The sequence below is a fragment of the Aythya marila genome, assembly GCF_965140915.1.
Source record: "Aythya marila genome assembly, chromosome: 5".
Taxonomy (NCBI): domain Eukaryota; kingdom Metazoa; phylum Chordata; class Aves; order Anseriformes; family Anatidae; genus Aythya; species Aythya marila.
In genome coordinates this window covers 7,328,084-7,346,091 of record NC_139046.1, presented here as the reverse complement: position 1 = coordinate 7,346,091, position 18,008 = coordinate 7,328,084, and the positions used below count along the sequence as shown (strand labels likewise).

The window sequence follows — 18,008 nt, the reverse complement described above, 5'->3', positions numbered from 1 at the left end:
GTCTCTAAGTAGTAATTGATCACATAAATAAATCGTCTAACAGCAACAAAAAAATCACTCCCTGTAGGGAGCTGTACAGCATATGGAAATAGCACAGTGTACCAACACATGGGTATGGTAAAGATGTTGCTGGCAAAAATGCTGTTTGCCATGGTTTGAGGAAGGGAGCCCTTCTCTGCATTCTCTACGGAAGCAGAGGAAGACTCTGTCTCACCACCTGACAATGCTCTCTCCACAGCAGCTGTGTCAATCTCAAGACACTGCTCTGCTCAGCTTTTATATTACTGGGTTCCATGGATTGTAGGTGTCCCTGAAGACAAGAGGCTGACAAAATACAGTTGTGGCACACGAAGGTACCAGTAGCGCGTATGTTGTCTTGTAAGATGCCTGGATACCCAAAAAGTTCACCTGAAGATTTAAGTCTTTTGAATACAGGTGTCTGAATTCCCATTACACTCAGCTCAGATTTACTCAGTGCAGCTCAGCTAAACATGAAGGAGCAGTGAGAGCTCAGCTGGACCACTTTCTGTGCTTAGGGACTGCAGTGACTACATCTCCTTTGTCTGCAAAGGGAGCTTAAAGATGTCCTGCACATGCAAAGACCAACACCACTGTCGCACAGCAGAGAGGAAGGACACAGAGACATCATGTGTGCAGGTACATCATAGGTAATACACTCGCTCACATGAGGCAGAATGCTGTTGCTTATAATATTAATACACAATTAATACCGACACCCAGCTTCTGACTGCTATTAATAGTTAGCTATGTACCACTGCAGAAATGTGAAATGTTTTAATAAAGCACATCTCAGATTCTACCCCCATCTCTCTCTCTCTCTTCTTTTTTTTTTTTTTTTCCCCAAAAAGGATAAGTTTGATGAAAGCATTTAAGGAACAACGGGAGACAAAATAACCTGGGAGCCTGGTCCTGCCTCATGCAATGATGAATTCTAGCTTGTTCCATGCTCTACACCCAGCTAGAGCTGAGGCTGCTCTGCTACCAGTCTGCTGCTCCTGGCCTTGCTGGACTATTCAAGACTGTCCCCATATGTTCTTTTCCATATAACTAATAGGCTGCTGCCCATGAATCCTGAAGCTAGTGTTTGCATTCCACAAAGCAACAACATATGGAGTCTCATTCTCATTAATTTCTCCTTTATCTAACACTTAAAAATCCCATAGTTGATCCAGATCTTTATCATTTAAACCCTTCCATTCATGGCTGTATGAATGCCAGCATCTTTACTCCTGAAAATACTCCATCTTGTTCCCCAGTAAACTTCATTTTCAAGGAGCAAATCAAAACGTATTATTCATTTTCACCCTAAGCAGCAATATAAAGAGGCCCATAAAGGGTTGTAGGTATCTTACCATATCATTAATCCTGCCACAAACTCCAGTAGCATTATCATAACCGAACAGGGCCTCTGCCTTGTAGCTGGGTTATGCAGTGAGCCCCGAAGGTCACCTCGTTCAGCCTACTTCAGGCCTTCAGACTCACCATGGCTTGATTTTCTTCTCCTGTGCCAGGGTCTTCAGCGTTCTGCAGAGTTTGCAAAGACGTGTCCTTGCCATGTTTATTGCACGATCCCATTAGCTCAGCAGCATCCTGTAGAGTCAGAGACAACAGGGGAAATGTTTTTATCATTATTGACTTGTTGTGCTAGAGAAGCCTCAAAGGGCAGCAGCCATGCCATTCAACCCATGGTATATTAGATGATCTTTTCATGTACAAAGGGAACCTCTTCCACAAATCATCCCCTGACAAAATGCACATTTGATTGCCTTTCCAGGAGTTAGTGAAATGAATTGCTGCTAACAAATGTGCCTCTCTATCTTTGGTGTTTTTGTCAGGTTTCAATAAATTCTTATGTGCAATAGGAAAGAACACTTAAGGCAAAACTTAGTTTGCTGCAGAAGAGGGAGTTATCTCAGTAAGGCTGTCATCCTGAAATTCTACAGTCTCTTACTTCAAAGACTTCAACACCTAGGACTTGTGCAGATCCTTTCCATAAAGATTAGTTCCTGCCCTGTGGAGATAAACCTGAGTGCATTACCTGTGAAACACCATCTGACAAGGTACCAGAAGACCAGGAGTTTGTGCTGTCTTCCTTATGCTTTTCACCATCTTTTTCTGAAGGCCAACAGCTCTTATCTGTCTCTGCGGCTGTACTTCCCTTTGAAAGCAGCAAGAGCTCAGCATTAGCTTGTGAAAAGGAAGCTCATATGTTTCTTCAGGCAATGTAAAGTACTGCAAATCTTTACTAACACTTGGCTCTATTTCTGCTTTGTTTATCTATCTTGTGTCTCCCAAATCCCACCTCTGCCTTGCTCTGAAGCTTTGCTTGAAGATGAATGGCAGCTGGGTGACACTGATAGATTTCTCCGGAGACCTTAAGAGTATTCTCATGTTTTTCATGCTATTCCAAAGCAAACAAACAAACAAAACACCTCACCAGCAAATCAGTCTTTCTCCTGTCCTGTCCCCTAAAAACAAAACAAAACAACTCCCAACTCTTGTATGCAAAGAAAACTTGCATCAGTAACGAGCAGGTAGCTAGGCTACAATATTGTCAGCATTTCTGCACGTTCCTAATTTCACTTGAACAACTTGCAAAAATTCGTCCCTCTTGGAAGGTTTGCAAAGTTTCATGGATTTTTTTTTTCTTTTTTCCAAAAGCTATTAATGTCAGCATGAAAATTTACTCCTAGCCTTGGTCCTCGACCTGTTGAGGTCAGCAACCTGTTGAGCAGTATTTCCCAGCTTCTCCCATTATCCCAGAAATCTCTCCCTACCTTCACTTCTTCCCCAATAGTTTGATCATGCCTTTTATTCTTAAGCTCAAACATACATTTTTATTTCTTTTTATTTCTTTTTTTTTTTTTTTTAATTTTAGCACTTCAGAGGCTGTCTAATTTTGTCTGAAAGGAAACCCACATATAAATATTGTTTTTGAGGCCCATGTTTTGCCACTAACACTTGCATAAAGGGGTATTACTGTATAAGCAATCCCATCAAAAGCAGGATCACACATTGCAGAATGAGTTCCTGTGTAATACTGGTAAGCTGACTCGAGTGCAGTTTCTCAGCATATTTTCTTGGTGTGACAAACTTGGCTTCCATTTGTTCTAAATTATTTCAGATTTACACATTTTTCATAATCTGTCATGTAACAAAACCTTGTACCACACATATACAGCTGTATATATAAGATATATATTGACCTCACCTTGCTGTGGACAGAATAGTCTTCTGACTCTTCATCTAAACAAGGCAGAAGAAACATCATTCCTCTTTTTTTCAACTACAAAATACACACAAAGGGACAGCCTAATTATTCATGACAAGAACAGTAAAAGCCTCTTCTCTTCTGCCTGTAAACTAAAAGAAAGTTACCGCTTGGGGTCCACTTTTAGAGAAGCAGTGAGCATCTGCCACCCTGCATTAAAGTAATTGAAAGCTGCAGGTACTAAGCACCTCCAAAAACTGGGGCTATGCTTTAATGTTTCAATATCACAGCTATATTTGGGACAAAGTTCATTTTGCTCCATGAAACAATTTACTGAAAATTCCAGAACAACTGCTTATCAATAAAACTACACACCTAGCATTTTGCTGTTGATTGCTTAATGTAAACTTCATGTTGGATCTGCTCATGCTAAAAAATAACCTAAGGCACACCTCTTTCCTGCCTTCTCATAGACATGCATTATACCCAGTCCTTACAGAATCATTCAAAAGCACAAAGGAGAGGAGAAGTAATACTGGTTCACAGCTGGAGGGATGCAGCTCTGTCACATGCTTGTCTTTCTGGATGAAGAAGGGCTATTTACCTTCCCTCATCATCTCTTGGGTAAGTGATCACAACATGGTTCTCAACTTACCTGCTGATCAGAAACAGTAGTCCCAATTGAGTCAGTTTGTGCAAATTCAGAGGCTGGGGATTCATCTCCTAGGTCAGGCACTTCTTGCTGTAAGCATTGGTGAAGCCCAGACATTGAATTCTTCATCCCAGTAAGAATATCTTCCTTTCTCTGACACAGCTTGATGATTTCTTCTTTTACAGCTTCCATTTCTCCCTAAAGAGGAACAACATTTGTAATCAGACATTTCTCTTAGTTAACCAAATGGTAATGTAACAGATGACACTTGTGATACATCTTACTGGGACTGGGTCTAGGTCTATTTGCCCTTTTTCCTTTCTCAGGGCTTTGGGACAATTTCCCATTGTCACTGCAGGAGATGTCCAGACACATACAAAACAACAGCAACAGATTCAGCTCAGGACAGCACTTGCTAGCTATAATGCGTAGGTTGGTAGTCTGGAAACAAATGTGAAAGGCTGGATAAATAAATTTAACTAGGTCTTGCATAGCCATGGGAATACGAGTTTCCCTCAGGACAGAGGGAATGCAGCTGAGTTACATTACTCTGTGAGTCAAAGCAGGTTATGTTTCTTCCAAGTACCTTCTCTGGAAACCTGACACAGAACAGTTGGGATAGCCTAGATGAGAGCAAATACAGCTAGGGGTAATTCAGGGCTGAGTCTTCTTTGCAGAAACTGATCTAAAAGAAGCAAATATAAACCATTTGGAGGGTTTTAGTGACACAGCTAGGGACTAGAATTTTTCCATGTCTTTGAACGTAATACTGGAGCAATGGTCCCCAAGAAAGTACAAGGAAAATATTTAATGTTCTGCAGGGATTAAACAATAACTCAAGTAACTCTGCACTAACAAAGAGGAAAATAAATCTGTCTTGCTTTCCCCCTTGGCCATGACTATTGCTCTAGAGCCTTTTGCTAGGGGCCTTCCCTTTCCACTTGGTCACCAGGTAAGCAAAGAAAGCACAAGCAGTAATAAACCAAGACAGGACGAGGAATGAAATGCCTCACGTCCTTCATTACTGAAAGTGCTAAATCTCTTTGAAGCACTATGGCTTGACCACAAAACTGAGAAGTGGCTAAAAATCCCAATGCAGACTCGGATCAGTCCATTAGAGCAAGCTTTGATGCTAGGTTTATAATAATAACAGCACTGATTCCAGAGCCTGCTCTATCATAGTGTGAATAAAGCTAAAGAAGTAATAATCTGTGACAGATGAAAGCAGTAAGACAGCTGGTTTTGTCTCAACCACAGCTTCCTTTGTCAGCAATGCTAGCATGGCTGCATGACTAGGAAGGTGGAGGCAGGAAACCCAGCAGATTTTCAAAGCTTGTGGAAAATCTACTCAGATGATGCTTTTTCCTTTTATACACTGGAAAACACAAGGTGAAATCTTCCAGAGGTAAAAGCAAGAAAAAGTCCCTGGAACGAAGAGATGGCCACGTATGATAATTTACCATATATTTATAAATGTTCACTAAGAATAGTGTTTCTGTTGCTTTATTGCAGAAGCAGACTTTACACCATAAATTTACCAGCTACTTCTTTGCAGACTTAACTAGCCAAAATAAAACCTCCTCAGAAACCAAATCTTTATAGACATCACTTCCACATTTAAAGACCCCCAGTAAGATGGGCAATTCCATTGCCAATCCTATCAATGAAATGCTACAACTGTGAAACAGATTTTCTTCTAAAACACAGATATTAAGCAGAAAGACCTATACTCAAATTCAAAAACAAGTAAGAATCAGGAAATGAGTCATGCTTAGTACTAGCATCAAGTCTCCTACATCCAACCTGAGAGCAGAGCAGCTATGTACTTAGGAGTTACCAAGTGATTATAGTTATTAAGCAAGTACAATGTATGTTTATTAACTTTATTGTGACTGACTGTAAAAAGCTGAGCATTTCAGAGGTACTTTATAAATAGTTATTATACTTAATTAGTCATTTCCTGACTTCTGCAGGGCTGTCTTTAAAACACATCTCATTTTTGCATTAAATAAGCAATTCATCCATTACAGAAAACAGCCAACTGCAGGGAGAAAAACAGCGTGTTATCAGTTGATGAAAACACAGCATGTCAGCGAGGACAAGGAAAGGAGTTTAAAGAATCTAACCCTAGCTGGAATCACCTGAAGTACCACTGCATGGTCAGTGATCAGAAAGGGACACAGTGCTCTCTTCATGCACTACCCCTAGCTGCTACCTCAGTAACGTGACCTGCCACATTAGCTGGATAAGGAGCACAGGAAAACAACAGCACTGCATACTGTTTCACCAAAATTTTCACTTTTTACTTCAGATTTTCACTGGGAGTTGACAAGGGTACAGATGCATATCAAAATCAACAAGGAATATAATATGAAAGACGTGCCCAACTTGCAAACTAATATTATATCTCCTCATATATAGCAAACTATGCATGTGAAGTCACACCATGGTATTCAGTTGCCTGTTTGATTGCAGCAGGGAGGGGAAGCACACTCCTGTTTCTCAGTGCTACTTGTTGTCAGGAGTAGCCTTAGGAAAAGTAACAGACATAAGAGAGAAAACAATGAAACCCACCTCTGGATAAGAAGTCTTCTGAGCCAGAGGTTGATTTTCATGTGATATTTCAACCAAGTGGTTTTTTAAGAACTGTTTCCGCTTTTCAATTTCTTGCTCGCATTCTTCTGTTTTCTTTAAAGCTTCCTGCGAATTATAATCATCATAAATAATTTTGAATTTACTTGGATGTAAACAAACTAGTCAGTAATGCAACTAACTTGCACGAAAGAGAACTTGAGCCCCTTTTGCATCTGTAGTTACATGTTAAAAGAAACCGTGTTTGTCCTCCTAACTTCACAGAACTCCATCCTCACAAAGTTTATTCACTTGCTAGAGACGAGCTCTGCTCTATTCATAAGCAGTACAGTGGGGAATTCTGCCTCGGAGCATACTATTGCTTACTCTAGAGTATGACTGAATCTAAAATGCAAAATGGAACATATTTAATCACATTCACTACAATTTAGAAAAGGTTGAAAATAAAGAGAAATTACATGTTTGGCCATTGTTCTCTGTTTCATATCAAATGAGAAAGCCTACCTGTTTTTCAGTGGTGCTCAAGTCTTTACTGCCAGCTAGTTCTGCACTGACCAAAACTGAACTGTGCTGTACGCCAGGCAGAAACTGCAGCTCAGGAGATAAGCCGACCATGGTTTCTAAAAATTTGAATACTTCCTATAAAATGATAAGTATTTCCACTATGTGTGAGCTTCCTCTTCTTACATGACTTAGAGAAAGCCTACTATGTGTTAACAACTGCCAAATTCACTTTTATTCATTTGACAGTGACAGAAAAATCTCATCAACCCCCATGCTTCACTGTTCATGCAGAAATCAGCAACCTCCCCACACACCTTGCTAATGTTTGTCAGCCACAGCCTGACACAATCACGCAGGTAACAAAGAAATTATACAGATGAGAATATTTTGTGAACGCATTCAATTCACAAAACATTTGGTGGTTCTGTTTTCCAGCCTCTGGGCTGTGAATCAACGAATATCTATGGCCTATTCCTCAGGTGCAAAAGGTGAAGAAGAAAATGCAGTTACCAACAGGCTTAAACTTACAGCCCGGGAGGCTGGTAACCTTGTCTGCAAAGCGTTCACAGACTTGGCCTTTCAGAGCAAAGAGTCTTTCTGGCTATAAACAACAACAACAACAATCCCTCCCAGTAGAACACACACAAGTAAGATTCTGCATGATTTTATTTTTAATTTACAGGTTTCAAAAGGAAGAAAGAAGTATTTTCCCTGCTTTAAAAAATGCTAAATTTAAGAGGAAGATATTTAATTGTAGACTATGGTCTTAGTTTTAATGCCATACCTAAAAAATCAGAGGGCAGAGGGGAAAAAAAAAAAAGTAGGCATTCTCCTGCCCAATTTTGATGAGAAACTAAAAGTCCTTCCAAAAGAGAGATTCTCTTACACATCCCTGCACTCCCACATTCACATGACTGTTCAATAACAAGTAAAATATGCAATATCTCAAATTTCTTTGACTAACTAAAGAATACTACTCTGTATACAGACTCCAATTTCCCTCTCAAAAAAGGCAAAAAAAAATTATTTATCCTTTTCTTAATAGAACATAAATCATGCCTACATAGAAGCGATGCCTCTCTCTTGAGTTATTTCATGCTTAAATTTTGCTTTTTACTTTTCATATTGAGACCTAACCATGGAAAAGGCCCACCTGTCAGTAGTGTGAGAGCAGGCACTAAGAAATGAACATAGTAAAACATCAAATATGCAAATATTGCCACTCCCTTGCACAGAAAACTGATAAAGCTGCTGTGACTTTCAGGTACTCTTCCTGATGTGCAGTGTGCTCTAGGTGATCCTGCCTGGCAGGGGTTTGGACTAGATGATCTTCAGAGGTTCCTTCCGACCTTGGCCAGTCTGCGATTATGTAGCATTATTTAGGTAGTGATAGGTGTGGTACTTGACTAGCCAATAAAAAAAAAAAAAAAAAAAAAAAAGAAGGCAACATTGAACACACATGCAAGCCACCTAAAATCCCACCCTGAAGCATTTGCAGACCCTATTACAGGTTTTGTTTCCATTAAACTTTTTCAGGTGTTACACTACAACTTACTTATACAGAAGTTACTAGTGCAAGATCCTGTTGCATCATGGATAGCAAATATGTGCAAACACATCCAAACACTAAAATGTCACACTGATCCTCAGGGAAAAAAAAAAAAAAAAAAAAAAAAAAAAAAAAAAAGAGATCTACATGGGCAGCTTGCCTCCAGTTTGGTTTCCTTTCAGAATACTTACTACCTTTATAATGGAGCATTAAAAAATGCCATCCTTTAATAGGCTTATCCTTTGTTGTGTCTTAGGTGGTGATAGACTTTTATTGTAGTACTGCTGCCTTCGACTCACTCAATAGGACTGGAAAGTCTTTTTTGCACAGTTTGATATCCCTGCTGCCAAGAATTGTAATTTTTCCAATCTGTTTTCTTACAAAGAAATTTCACTCAGCTACAGCTTGTTGCATGCATGTAAGATAAAGGCAAATGCTGAGCAAAAAAGACTGCAGCTATTCCAAAAAGGCGAAAAATACAAACCTTGACATAATGCTCTATATAAATGACTTAAGAGACTCATGATAATACTTTGTAATTGCAAAGCACCCTGATTCCAAGGGCTTAAAAGTGTTTTGAAATTCTTGAATATTTAATCTGGTAGCTCCTTCTCAGAAACGTTTGTATTTTACTACATCTATTTTTCAGACTTAAGAAGTTATATGGACTAAAAACCCAAAATGTTTAATACAGATCCACAGAGTCATTACTTTTATTCAACTCCAGGCGTGCATGTCTGTAGCATGCATGCAAGTATGTAGCATGCCTGCGTTTTCCTCCTCGTTCTCAAATAGAATAGAATAGCATAGCATAGCTCAGTTGGAAGGGACCTTCAAAGATCATCTCTAGTCCAACAGCCTGACCTCTTCAGGGTTATCCAAAAGTTAAAGCACGTTATTGAGGTCATCATCCAAATGTCTCAAACACTGACAGGCATAGGGTATCAAAAACTGCTCTAGGAAGCCTGTTCTGGTGTTTGAGCACTCTCATGGTAAAGAAGCTTTTCCTGATGTCCTGTCTGAACCTGCCTTGGTGCAGCTTTGTGCAGTTCCCTCACATTAGGTCTTTGATTACCAGGGAGAAGAGACCCGCACCCCCGTCTCCACTTCCCCACTCATTACAACCCTCTGAGCTCTGCCATTCAGCCAGTTCATCACCCAGTGTAGCATGAACCTGCTGATCTCACAGTTGGGAGTTTGTGAGGGACAGTATTGAAGTCCTTACCAAAATCCAGAAAGATTACATCCACTTCCTTCCCTTCATTCACTAAGCGGGTGACCTTACTGTAGGAGGTCAAATTATTGAGACAGGACTTCCCCTTCATGAACACGTTGACTCTGCCTGGTAATATTTTTGCTCTTTGAATGCCTTAATTTCACAAAGACAGAGATGGAGATTCACTTTTTAGCTCCCACTTTTCTCTGCCTGGCCTCCGAAATGCTTAGTAAGAAGTTATGTGCTCTAAAGCAGTCTGCTTTAGGTTTGGAAAACCTAAAACTCGCAAACTGTGAGCACCTGCAAGTAACACTGGATTTCAATCATCAGTAGTGCAAGACTGGGTTGTAAGACTTGTAAGACAGCAATGCCTTCATTTTCCTATAATATTGTAAAACAAATAGTATCAGTTGTGACTGAAATAGTCTTGAAATTAATTTGAGTTTTGTAACTAGTGTGGCTTGGCTTGTTGTAGCAACAAATTACACAGGGAAGAAAGAAAACACAACAGAACAAAAAAAAAGCCCCAAGCCATTACATAGAAGATACAGTAGGTGCATTATACGCCTGTAAAGATAAGATTATCTAGTGATAAAATGATTATAAAATAAAGGTGTTTTAGGTGACAGCTTCAAAATAAATAAACGGTAATAAAATAAGTGGATACAAATCAATTACCTCCAGTAGCTCATTTTTTTCCTTAGTTATTTTTTCTAGTTTTTTCAATTCTCTCAAAAGTTGTCTTGCTTTTCGGAAGACTGAGAAAGGTTGTGTTTTCACCCCTGGTAGCTGAAGTGCTTCTTCATAGGACTGGATATGAACAATGGTCTTCTGCATAGGACCAACATGGTCAAGTATAACCTATTAGGATACAAGATAGATGATGGATGTTACAGTTGGAAAAAAATCAACACGGAAAATTCACAGTTTTGTTATGATGTGCAAGAGTTTTCTTTAGTGAGTTTCCCATATAAGAAGGAAGAATATTTAAAACCTAGAACAAATAAGTGAAAATACATGGTGAGACTGTCAAAAGCAAGAGGAAGATATCATTTACATTTACAATTCTGCTTTGTTTGCATATACATACATAAAGCTTGCTCAGTTACAAAAAAAGGGTCACATTCAGAGCAGTTACTATTTTACTAAGTGCATCATTTCAAATTAATGAATCTTTGGCAGTGAAAACAGTTTAAAAAATGGCCCAATCCTTCTGCTGCTCCTAGGCAGCTCGGGTTTTTTGTTTTTGGCACTGCAAACCAGTCATGAAATGTCATATAATAAAGCTAACCATTTTCCAAACGTCCTATAAAACGTCTTATCACAGCTGAGAAGATGACAAACAGGAATGGAAGCCAGGAGAAGCCTCTGAAGCCAGTCCTGTCAGCTTCTCATATCACTACACTGAGTGGATGCATAATTTAGAATCAACTTTCTCAGTTTTGCATGATCGGAAATGGGCCTAAGTTGACACCACAATATGTGTTTTATGGAAGACTCAGTGATCAACTTAGCAAAGACAGAATGGCAACTCCAACTCACAACTTCCTGGTTATCCTGAAGACATACCTAGGTCTTACTAATACTTCCGTTTGATTTCCTCTCAAAAAGATTTCATTTAAATAGCTGCAATTAGAACATAGATGCTTATCCTCTCACTCATAAGCATCTGCGTCAGGAATTCTTTTGTTATTTGCATACTATCCAGGCTTCAATTTAAAATAAGGCAGTAGGTGAACATTATTTTCCAGAAGAAATATTACTTTAGTTTTTCCATATCAGTCATTACAAAACTGTTCTAAGAATAATAAAGCTTTGAGTGGTTTGATAACATATTTTTTCTCTCCCCTGATGCTGAACCCATGCTTTTTGCATTTCAGTCAACTAACAATATGGACTGCAGGTGATATAAAAGAACAGATACCATAACGCTTTGCTTTATTTTACTCAAAGAGAGAAAGAAAAACCATCTGGCCAAGATATCTTTGCAATGAAGTCTCTGCATGCGTTAAATGGATTTGTGGTGAGTCACTCCAGCCTACGTTTCTAGAAGCATCTGCTGCATTTTGCCTCAATTTTTGGAAAATAGGGCCTGATCTTCAGACTTTCAGATTACTTACTGTTTGACGGTAAGTGGAATCATGAGCAGTGAGTGTCTTTCTGAAAATCAGATCATAAATTTTCCAAAAATTGAAGTACTTATATGTCAAGTATGTCTAAAATTGTGTGCTTTAGTTACATATTTGAGCTGTCTATTGGCATGTTTTTAACAGTGCTTTTGTTTCAAATATTTTATGCCAGACCAGGACTGTTCTTCTTGAAGGGATATCCCAACAGTCTTACCTTAGAGTTTACATTCCACACTTGTCCTGGAGCATGTAGACTCAATTCCTTTCAGATGAAACTATAGCAGAAGACACTCTCCAGAAGAGCATCTAAACACTCCCAACCATTAATGGATGTTCAGTCTACAGGACTAGACTGAGGGCTAGTCCAAAGTAAGCCCCCAAGACATATACAGCACAGACATCAGGTCCTCTGAACTACTTTGCCTACCAATCTGCTCCTTTTGGATTTCACTACTTCCTACTGTAGTCATGCAGCTGAAATCATGACTGAAATAATGCTTTCACCCTTTGACCTGAGAGTTGGAATATGCGTAACATATTCAACTTACATGTCAAAATCATATGCTAAAAACTTATTCATTGTAGTATGAAGTCACAAAATAGTCTTATGCTTGTGACAGCTAGTAATTTATGGATAAATATATAGGGGAAAAAAAGCTTTTATGGGAGTTTTCACTGACCTGCCCGTGTTTAAGTTGGTCTTTAGGAGAAAATTCCAATAGATCTTCTGATGACAGGATTGTCTTCATTTTCACAATATCCTTCTCAAACACTTTTACGTGAGATTCAATGGCACTCAATTCCTAGATTTGGGGAACAAAGAACATTTGTAGATAGTATAGTTTAGAAACTCCCTTCAAAAAACAAACACAGCTTGAATTTCTGCCTTTTACTCTAAACTTAAAAAGAAGTCTGAAAACCAGATGCAGCATATGCAGGTCATGTTCAACTGGGTGCTGCTGATTGCAAGGCTAATTATTATAAATTACACACGATCACAACTTCTAAATAATTAATTATCTGTGGTCATTTATTCAGTTTTAAACACTGAGTATGAAATTGAAATACCCTTGAAAAGTCACATTATAAATTACCAGTAGTGACAACGGTGGTATTTACGAGTGTAAGAAACCAGTCTAATTAAACTTTCTATAGGAAGAGAGTTATGTCAGATGGGAAATGTAACCACATACAGTACAGCTCCTAGTTAACTCTCATGGAGACAAAGTCACAAAATAAATTACACTGGAAGGGACCTTGGAAGACCTCTGGTGCCCCACAGAGCAGGTCGCATGGGGCCTGATCCTGTTGAGATTTGGGTATTTCCTGAGATGGGGATTTCACCCCAACATGGGGCCCCTGATCTAGCGTTTGACAAAAAAAGACTTCTTAATATGCAGATATATACTTCCTTTCTTATAATTTGGATCTGTTACTGTCCATCTCTTCTCTGTACACCACTAAGAAGAGTCTGGCTCCATCTTGTTTACAGTCTTCCATTACATAGCAGCAGAGAGTGGTCACATCTCCCTCATAAACATCTCTTCTCCAGCTTGTACCAACCCAGCTCTCCCAGATTTTCCTCATATGCTCTGTCCCTCTACCACCCTTGTTCCTCTTCCTGGACTTGTTCCAGTATGTCTATGTCTTTCTTGCTCTGGAAAACCCAAACTGGGCACGTTACCCAGATGTGACCTCACAGGTGCCAAAAAGAAGGGCAAGATCATACTCTTGGACTTCCTGGCCACACTTGCTCAGGTAGCTCTGGATGGTGTTGCCCTTCTTGCTGCAAGGCTGTAGTACTGCATCATGGTCAACTTGTTGTCCACCAGGACCCCCAGCCTTTTTGGGAAGGCTGCTTTCCAGCTGGTTGGCCTCCAGCTTATATTGGTATCTGGCACAGTGCATTTGCCTCTGTTAGAGCTTTGTGATGTCTCTGTCAGGCCATTTCTCTAGCCTGTCCAGGTGCCACTGAATTGGAGCCCTGCTCTCCAGCAAGATAAGTTTAATCTGTTGGTCAACCAGCCCTGCATTTCTTTCTCTAAAAAAAGGGTTCATCAATACTCTTGAACTTTATAGCTTCGTTAGATACCTAACAGCTTCTGCAGGTTTATTTCCAAACAATTCATTTACTCATTGGCAAACCTACTAAAATCCACACACCTTTTTTCTATGCAGACAATATAAACTGTATTTCATAACACATGGTGAAGCTCAATACACTTGGAGATCACTCAAACTTACATCAGCCACATGCTGGATCTGTGGAAGAATCTCTGCTATCTCATGTTGTAAAGATGCTACTTGATCATCTGCTTCATTTAGCTGTTGCATTACACTGTCTGTTTCAAAGACTGGTGTTAGTTCCTCCAGCTCCAAGTAAACATTGTGCAGAAGATTTTGCTTTTGCTCTGAGTCTTCCAAAGCCATCTACAGAAAAAATAAAACATTAGTTTGCCTCCATCATGAGCAAACATCAAAGTTTTGTAGAGGTCTGGACCTGAAGGAATCAGGTTTAATTTCCTGTACATCACTGAGCATTGCATATGTTCCCAAAAGCTTAGTTCAGATTAAAACAAAGGACTGTTAAGGGAACTAATCTGCTGCATCCTGCAAGCAGAAAACCAAGAAGCTGCCACCATGATTTTAAGGGAATCAATTACATAAAATGAGTCTTGTCATTAGCATGACAAGAATCATGAAGAGAAAGGTTTCAAACTTGGAGAGAGCTCCCCGTGCAAAAATATAAAAGTATGAGATTGTGGAGAAGATTCCTCCCCAGCTGTGGCCAGGCTGACCGCAAGTACATGAATAAGACATGTCAGACAAACACAGGTAAAGGGTTTTAAGCCAGCAGATGAAATAAAATGCTGCAGAAAATATCTGGCTAGTTGTACATGATGGGAAGACTCTTCCCATCTCCTACAGCTAACTGGATAATTTTCTGGATTAATTACAGCACGTCTTCATGCAGAATTAGTGAGTGTTGCAAGCCATACTTGTGATCCACTCATCTCTATAGTACATGAAGGAAAGGACTGAATATAAGTCTGAACTCTAATATAAGCCTTGGGTGCGTTTCCAGATTTCTAGGCTTCCCAGCCTAGAACACATAAAATGCTCCAAACCACAAATGCAAGGGGCAATTGTCAGGAAAGTGTTTGGATTTTGTTAATCACAATCTCCCCACTGTAGCTCTGTGATCTGTAACATACCAGTCCAAAACAGTCAGCTACTTATTGTAACACAGGAAAGGAATTCTAATTCATTTTAATACAACAGTCCGTGTTCAGACCACCAACTTTCACTGTTGGCCTAAGTCACAAAGTGGACAGAAAAGCTGTTTCATGTATGAAATTGCCAGAATCTCTTGGAATTTGCCTAACTCTGATCTTCCCTGTAACATTACAAACTTTTCATTCTTGAAACCATCAGTCAGGATTACCTTCAAGGTACAGTAAGAACTGCCTTCCAAATCACAATTCACTTCAAAGTTTCCATTAGACCCACAGACATCAAATCACCAGTTTATCTGCTTTAGATCACACACGCAACACAATACAGAAAGAACTGTATATATTCAAGCAGTAAAAACTGATTACAGCCACATAGCAGGGTACCAGAAGATAGTCACACATTTTTGGAAGACAGGTGTACTACAGTTCAGCACTTTCAGAAGTCCAACACCAAAAAAATACCTATCTATTTCATGCACGTAAACCATAAATGATTTACTGAAAATAGGTAAGTTATTTATGTCAGTAAGACTTAAGAATGCAAAATTGTGCCTTTATAAATCAACTAGTTCTAACAAGACTATACATGGGTATTAGCATTTACCTGAAGATCATCACTGTATTTGTGTAGGCTTTTTGCAGAGTCATTTTGAGCATCTTCTCTTAGCAAGCAGTTGGTGTTCTCTATCCAAACCTTCATATTCTTCAAGAGTTCATCATATTCTTCCATCTTGCTGGCAGCCTAGGAAATTACAGGATTTTATAAAAGGGAACAAATGCATTTCTATTCACTGTATACCACAAATTCATATATGGGCAAGATTAAAAGAAAACTGGGTGCATTTTATCAAGGTCAGTTAGATTAGCAGAGCAAAATAGAGAAGTACTTGTAATTTCTCTGAAACAGTTTCATTATTTCAGGCTCCTTCTTCTAACCAAAAGTAATTTTGGTGTTTATGAGCTTACATTTCATGCGGGCATTGTTGTGATTTATGTGGCAATATTAAATGGGTAGCACATTAGCAGAGCTATAGTGAAAATCACATCACTGATCCAGGGGCATGTACTTCCAATGTCAAGTCCTGTCAACTATGGTGCAGACCTGGTCCTTTGGGATGGTAGCTGGAGGCAATGCTTATCAGTCCACAATTTCTTAGCTACAATAAGCCAACGCAGCTATAGAAGAGTAGGCTTTTGGCTCTTCATTAACTTGAGAACCTTTGATGATGTTTTGTGTAAAGCTTTTATTATTGATTTTTTTCTTAATAGGACTTTTTTTTTTTTTTTTTTTTTTCCAAATTTGGGTAATTGTTACGTTTGCCTCTACCTTGTTTAGAATTGCAGTTCTCCGCTCAGCAAGTTGTGAGACCTGTTGGTACTGTTGAAGGGGGGTCACTAAGATATCCATCAACTCCTGTGCGTGGCAGGAATCCTGCTCTACGATATCATGCACTTCTGCATCCAGTTCATTGAGTTTATAATGCCAAAGGTCCAGCATATCCCAGATTTGCTGCATGTGGAGAGAGGGGAAATTAAATATAAGGTCAGGCTCAAAGATAATAGCAGAATTATTTATACTTTATGTGGGTCTTTTGGAATTACAAAGACTTCCAAACTGATACAACAAGAACAGAACACTCTGCATCTACCAGTGTGATTCACAGCTGAAAAAAACCCACACATTTATTTTCCTGTGAGAAAGAATAGGTAAATATTCATCAGGTAAATGCTTGCTTGTACTTTTTCTTTTACAGACAAAGAATGAATGGAGGGCCACTTTGCATTCCTGCTAAACCGGGCTCTGTAGAAGCAACCAAAAATCTTTTAACACTCAAAAAATTTTTTTGGCAAAATTACCTTCTGAACTTCTTTGGCTTTCGCAATGTTTTCGCTCTTCTGTTGTAACATCTTTTCAATTGCTTGAAGGCCATTGTTAATAGTCTCTGCTTTTCTTTTCAGCACATACTGAGGAGAGCTCTGCAAGATTTCAAAGCTAACCTGTCGCAGTAAAGAGAAAACGATAGTGGAGATTACAAAGATCTGCTTGTTTCTGTTTACCCCTTCACCAAAAATATTAGAATTCTTTTTATATTTCTCTTGATGAGTCACTTAAAAACACAGGAATGGAATTAAATTTCCTGTGAGAAGCATTAATGTGACCAGGTTCAATGTTCACATCTTGTTCAATAATTTCCCCTTACCTGAAACGACTGGTCAAAGAAGACAATCCATGAATTTAAAAACAATAAGGCACTGCAACTCCCTGGGTATTTTGCTTCAGCTACCCCTTTTCTAATCTGTAATAGATGCTAATCATTACTGCATTGTGGAATGGGTGACATTCACATTCTTGTAAGAAACCTAGAATGGCACCATTATGCTTCAACTATTTCTTCCTTGTAAGAAATATGGAAATGAATCAGTACATAGTGAATTCCTAAATGCAAATTTAGAAATTTATAATAAACATAAAGAGCTCCAAGCCCCATAAAGCATATGGAACTTAATTTTATTCTTCAGAACTCCTCAAAAATGAAAAAAAAAATAAAATACTGAAGGGCCTGAATTTCCTATGTAAAGAGAAAAACTCTCAGGTATGCTGAAGTTGAGTAATAGCCTAAGCAGAGAACACAGTGAGGTACCAGGTTACCATGAACAAAATAAACTGCAGGGAGCGAGCAAGTCCTTGCTTGCCCAAGGTGATGTCTTTTCTTACTGAACCCTGTTTGCTATCAGGGTCAGCCAACTACCAGTAAATTGTTAAATCATGGTAAATTTTTTTGTGTGCTGCAGCCCTAGTATTTATGGGGCTCACACACACATTGCACAGCTTTATGCTGTGTTGATACAAAAGATCTCTGGTTTACAAGCTATTCTGGTTTGCAACTACTTACACCA

At 39.0% G+C, this 18,008-nt stretch overlaps 1 protein-coding gene across 6 annotated transcripts in view; it reads right to left on the bottom strand.

Annotated features, from left to right (window-relative positions):
- Positions 1–18,008, bottom strand: part of SYNE2 (spectrin repeat containing nuclear envelope protein 2) — a 186,354-nt gene that overhangs the window by 78,122 nt on the left and 90,224 nt on the right. For all 6 annotated transcript variants that reach the window (XM_082762021.1, XM_082762025.1, XM_082762024.1 and 3 more), the window contains exons 57-67: positions 16,968–17,108; positions 16,438–16,620; positions 15,715–15,852; positions 14,119–14,304; positions 12,555–12,677; positions 10,424–10,606; positions 6,459–6,584; positions 3,888–4,082; positions 3,233–3,307; positions 2,060–2,179; positions 1,504–1,611 (exon numbers count right to left, since the gene is read on the bottom strand). In XM_082762021.1, the coding sequence (XP_082618147.1) occupies positions 1,504–1,611; positions 2,060–2,179; positions 3,233–3,307; positions 3,888–4,082; positions 6,459–6,584; positions 10,424–10,606; positions 12,555–12,677; positions 14,119–14,304; positions 15,715–15,852; positions 16,438–16,620; positions 16,968–17,108 (1,578 nt within the window). The remainder of the gene's footprint in view (positions 1–1,503; positions 1,612–2,059; positions 2,180–3,232; positions 3,308–3,887; positions 4,083–6,458; positions 6,585–10,423; positions 10,607–12,554; positions 12,678–14,118; positions 14,305–15,714; positions 15,853–16,437; positions 16,621–16,967; positions 17,109–18,008) is intronic.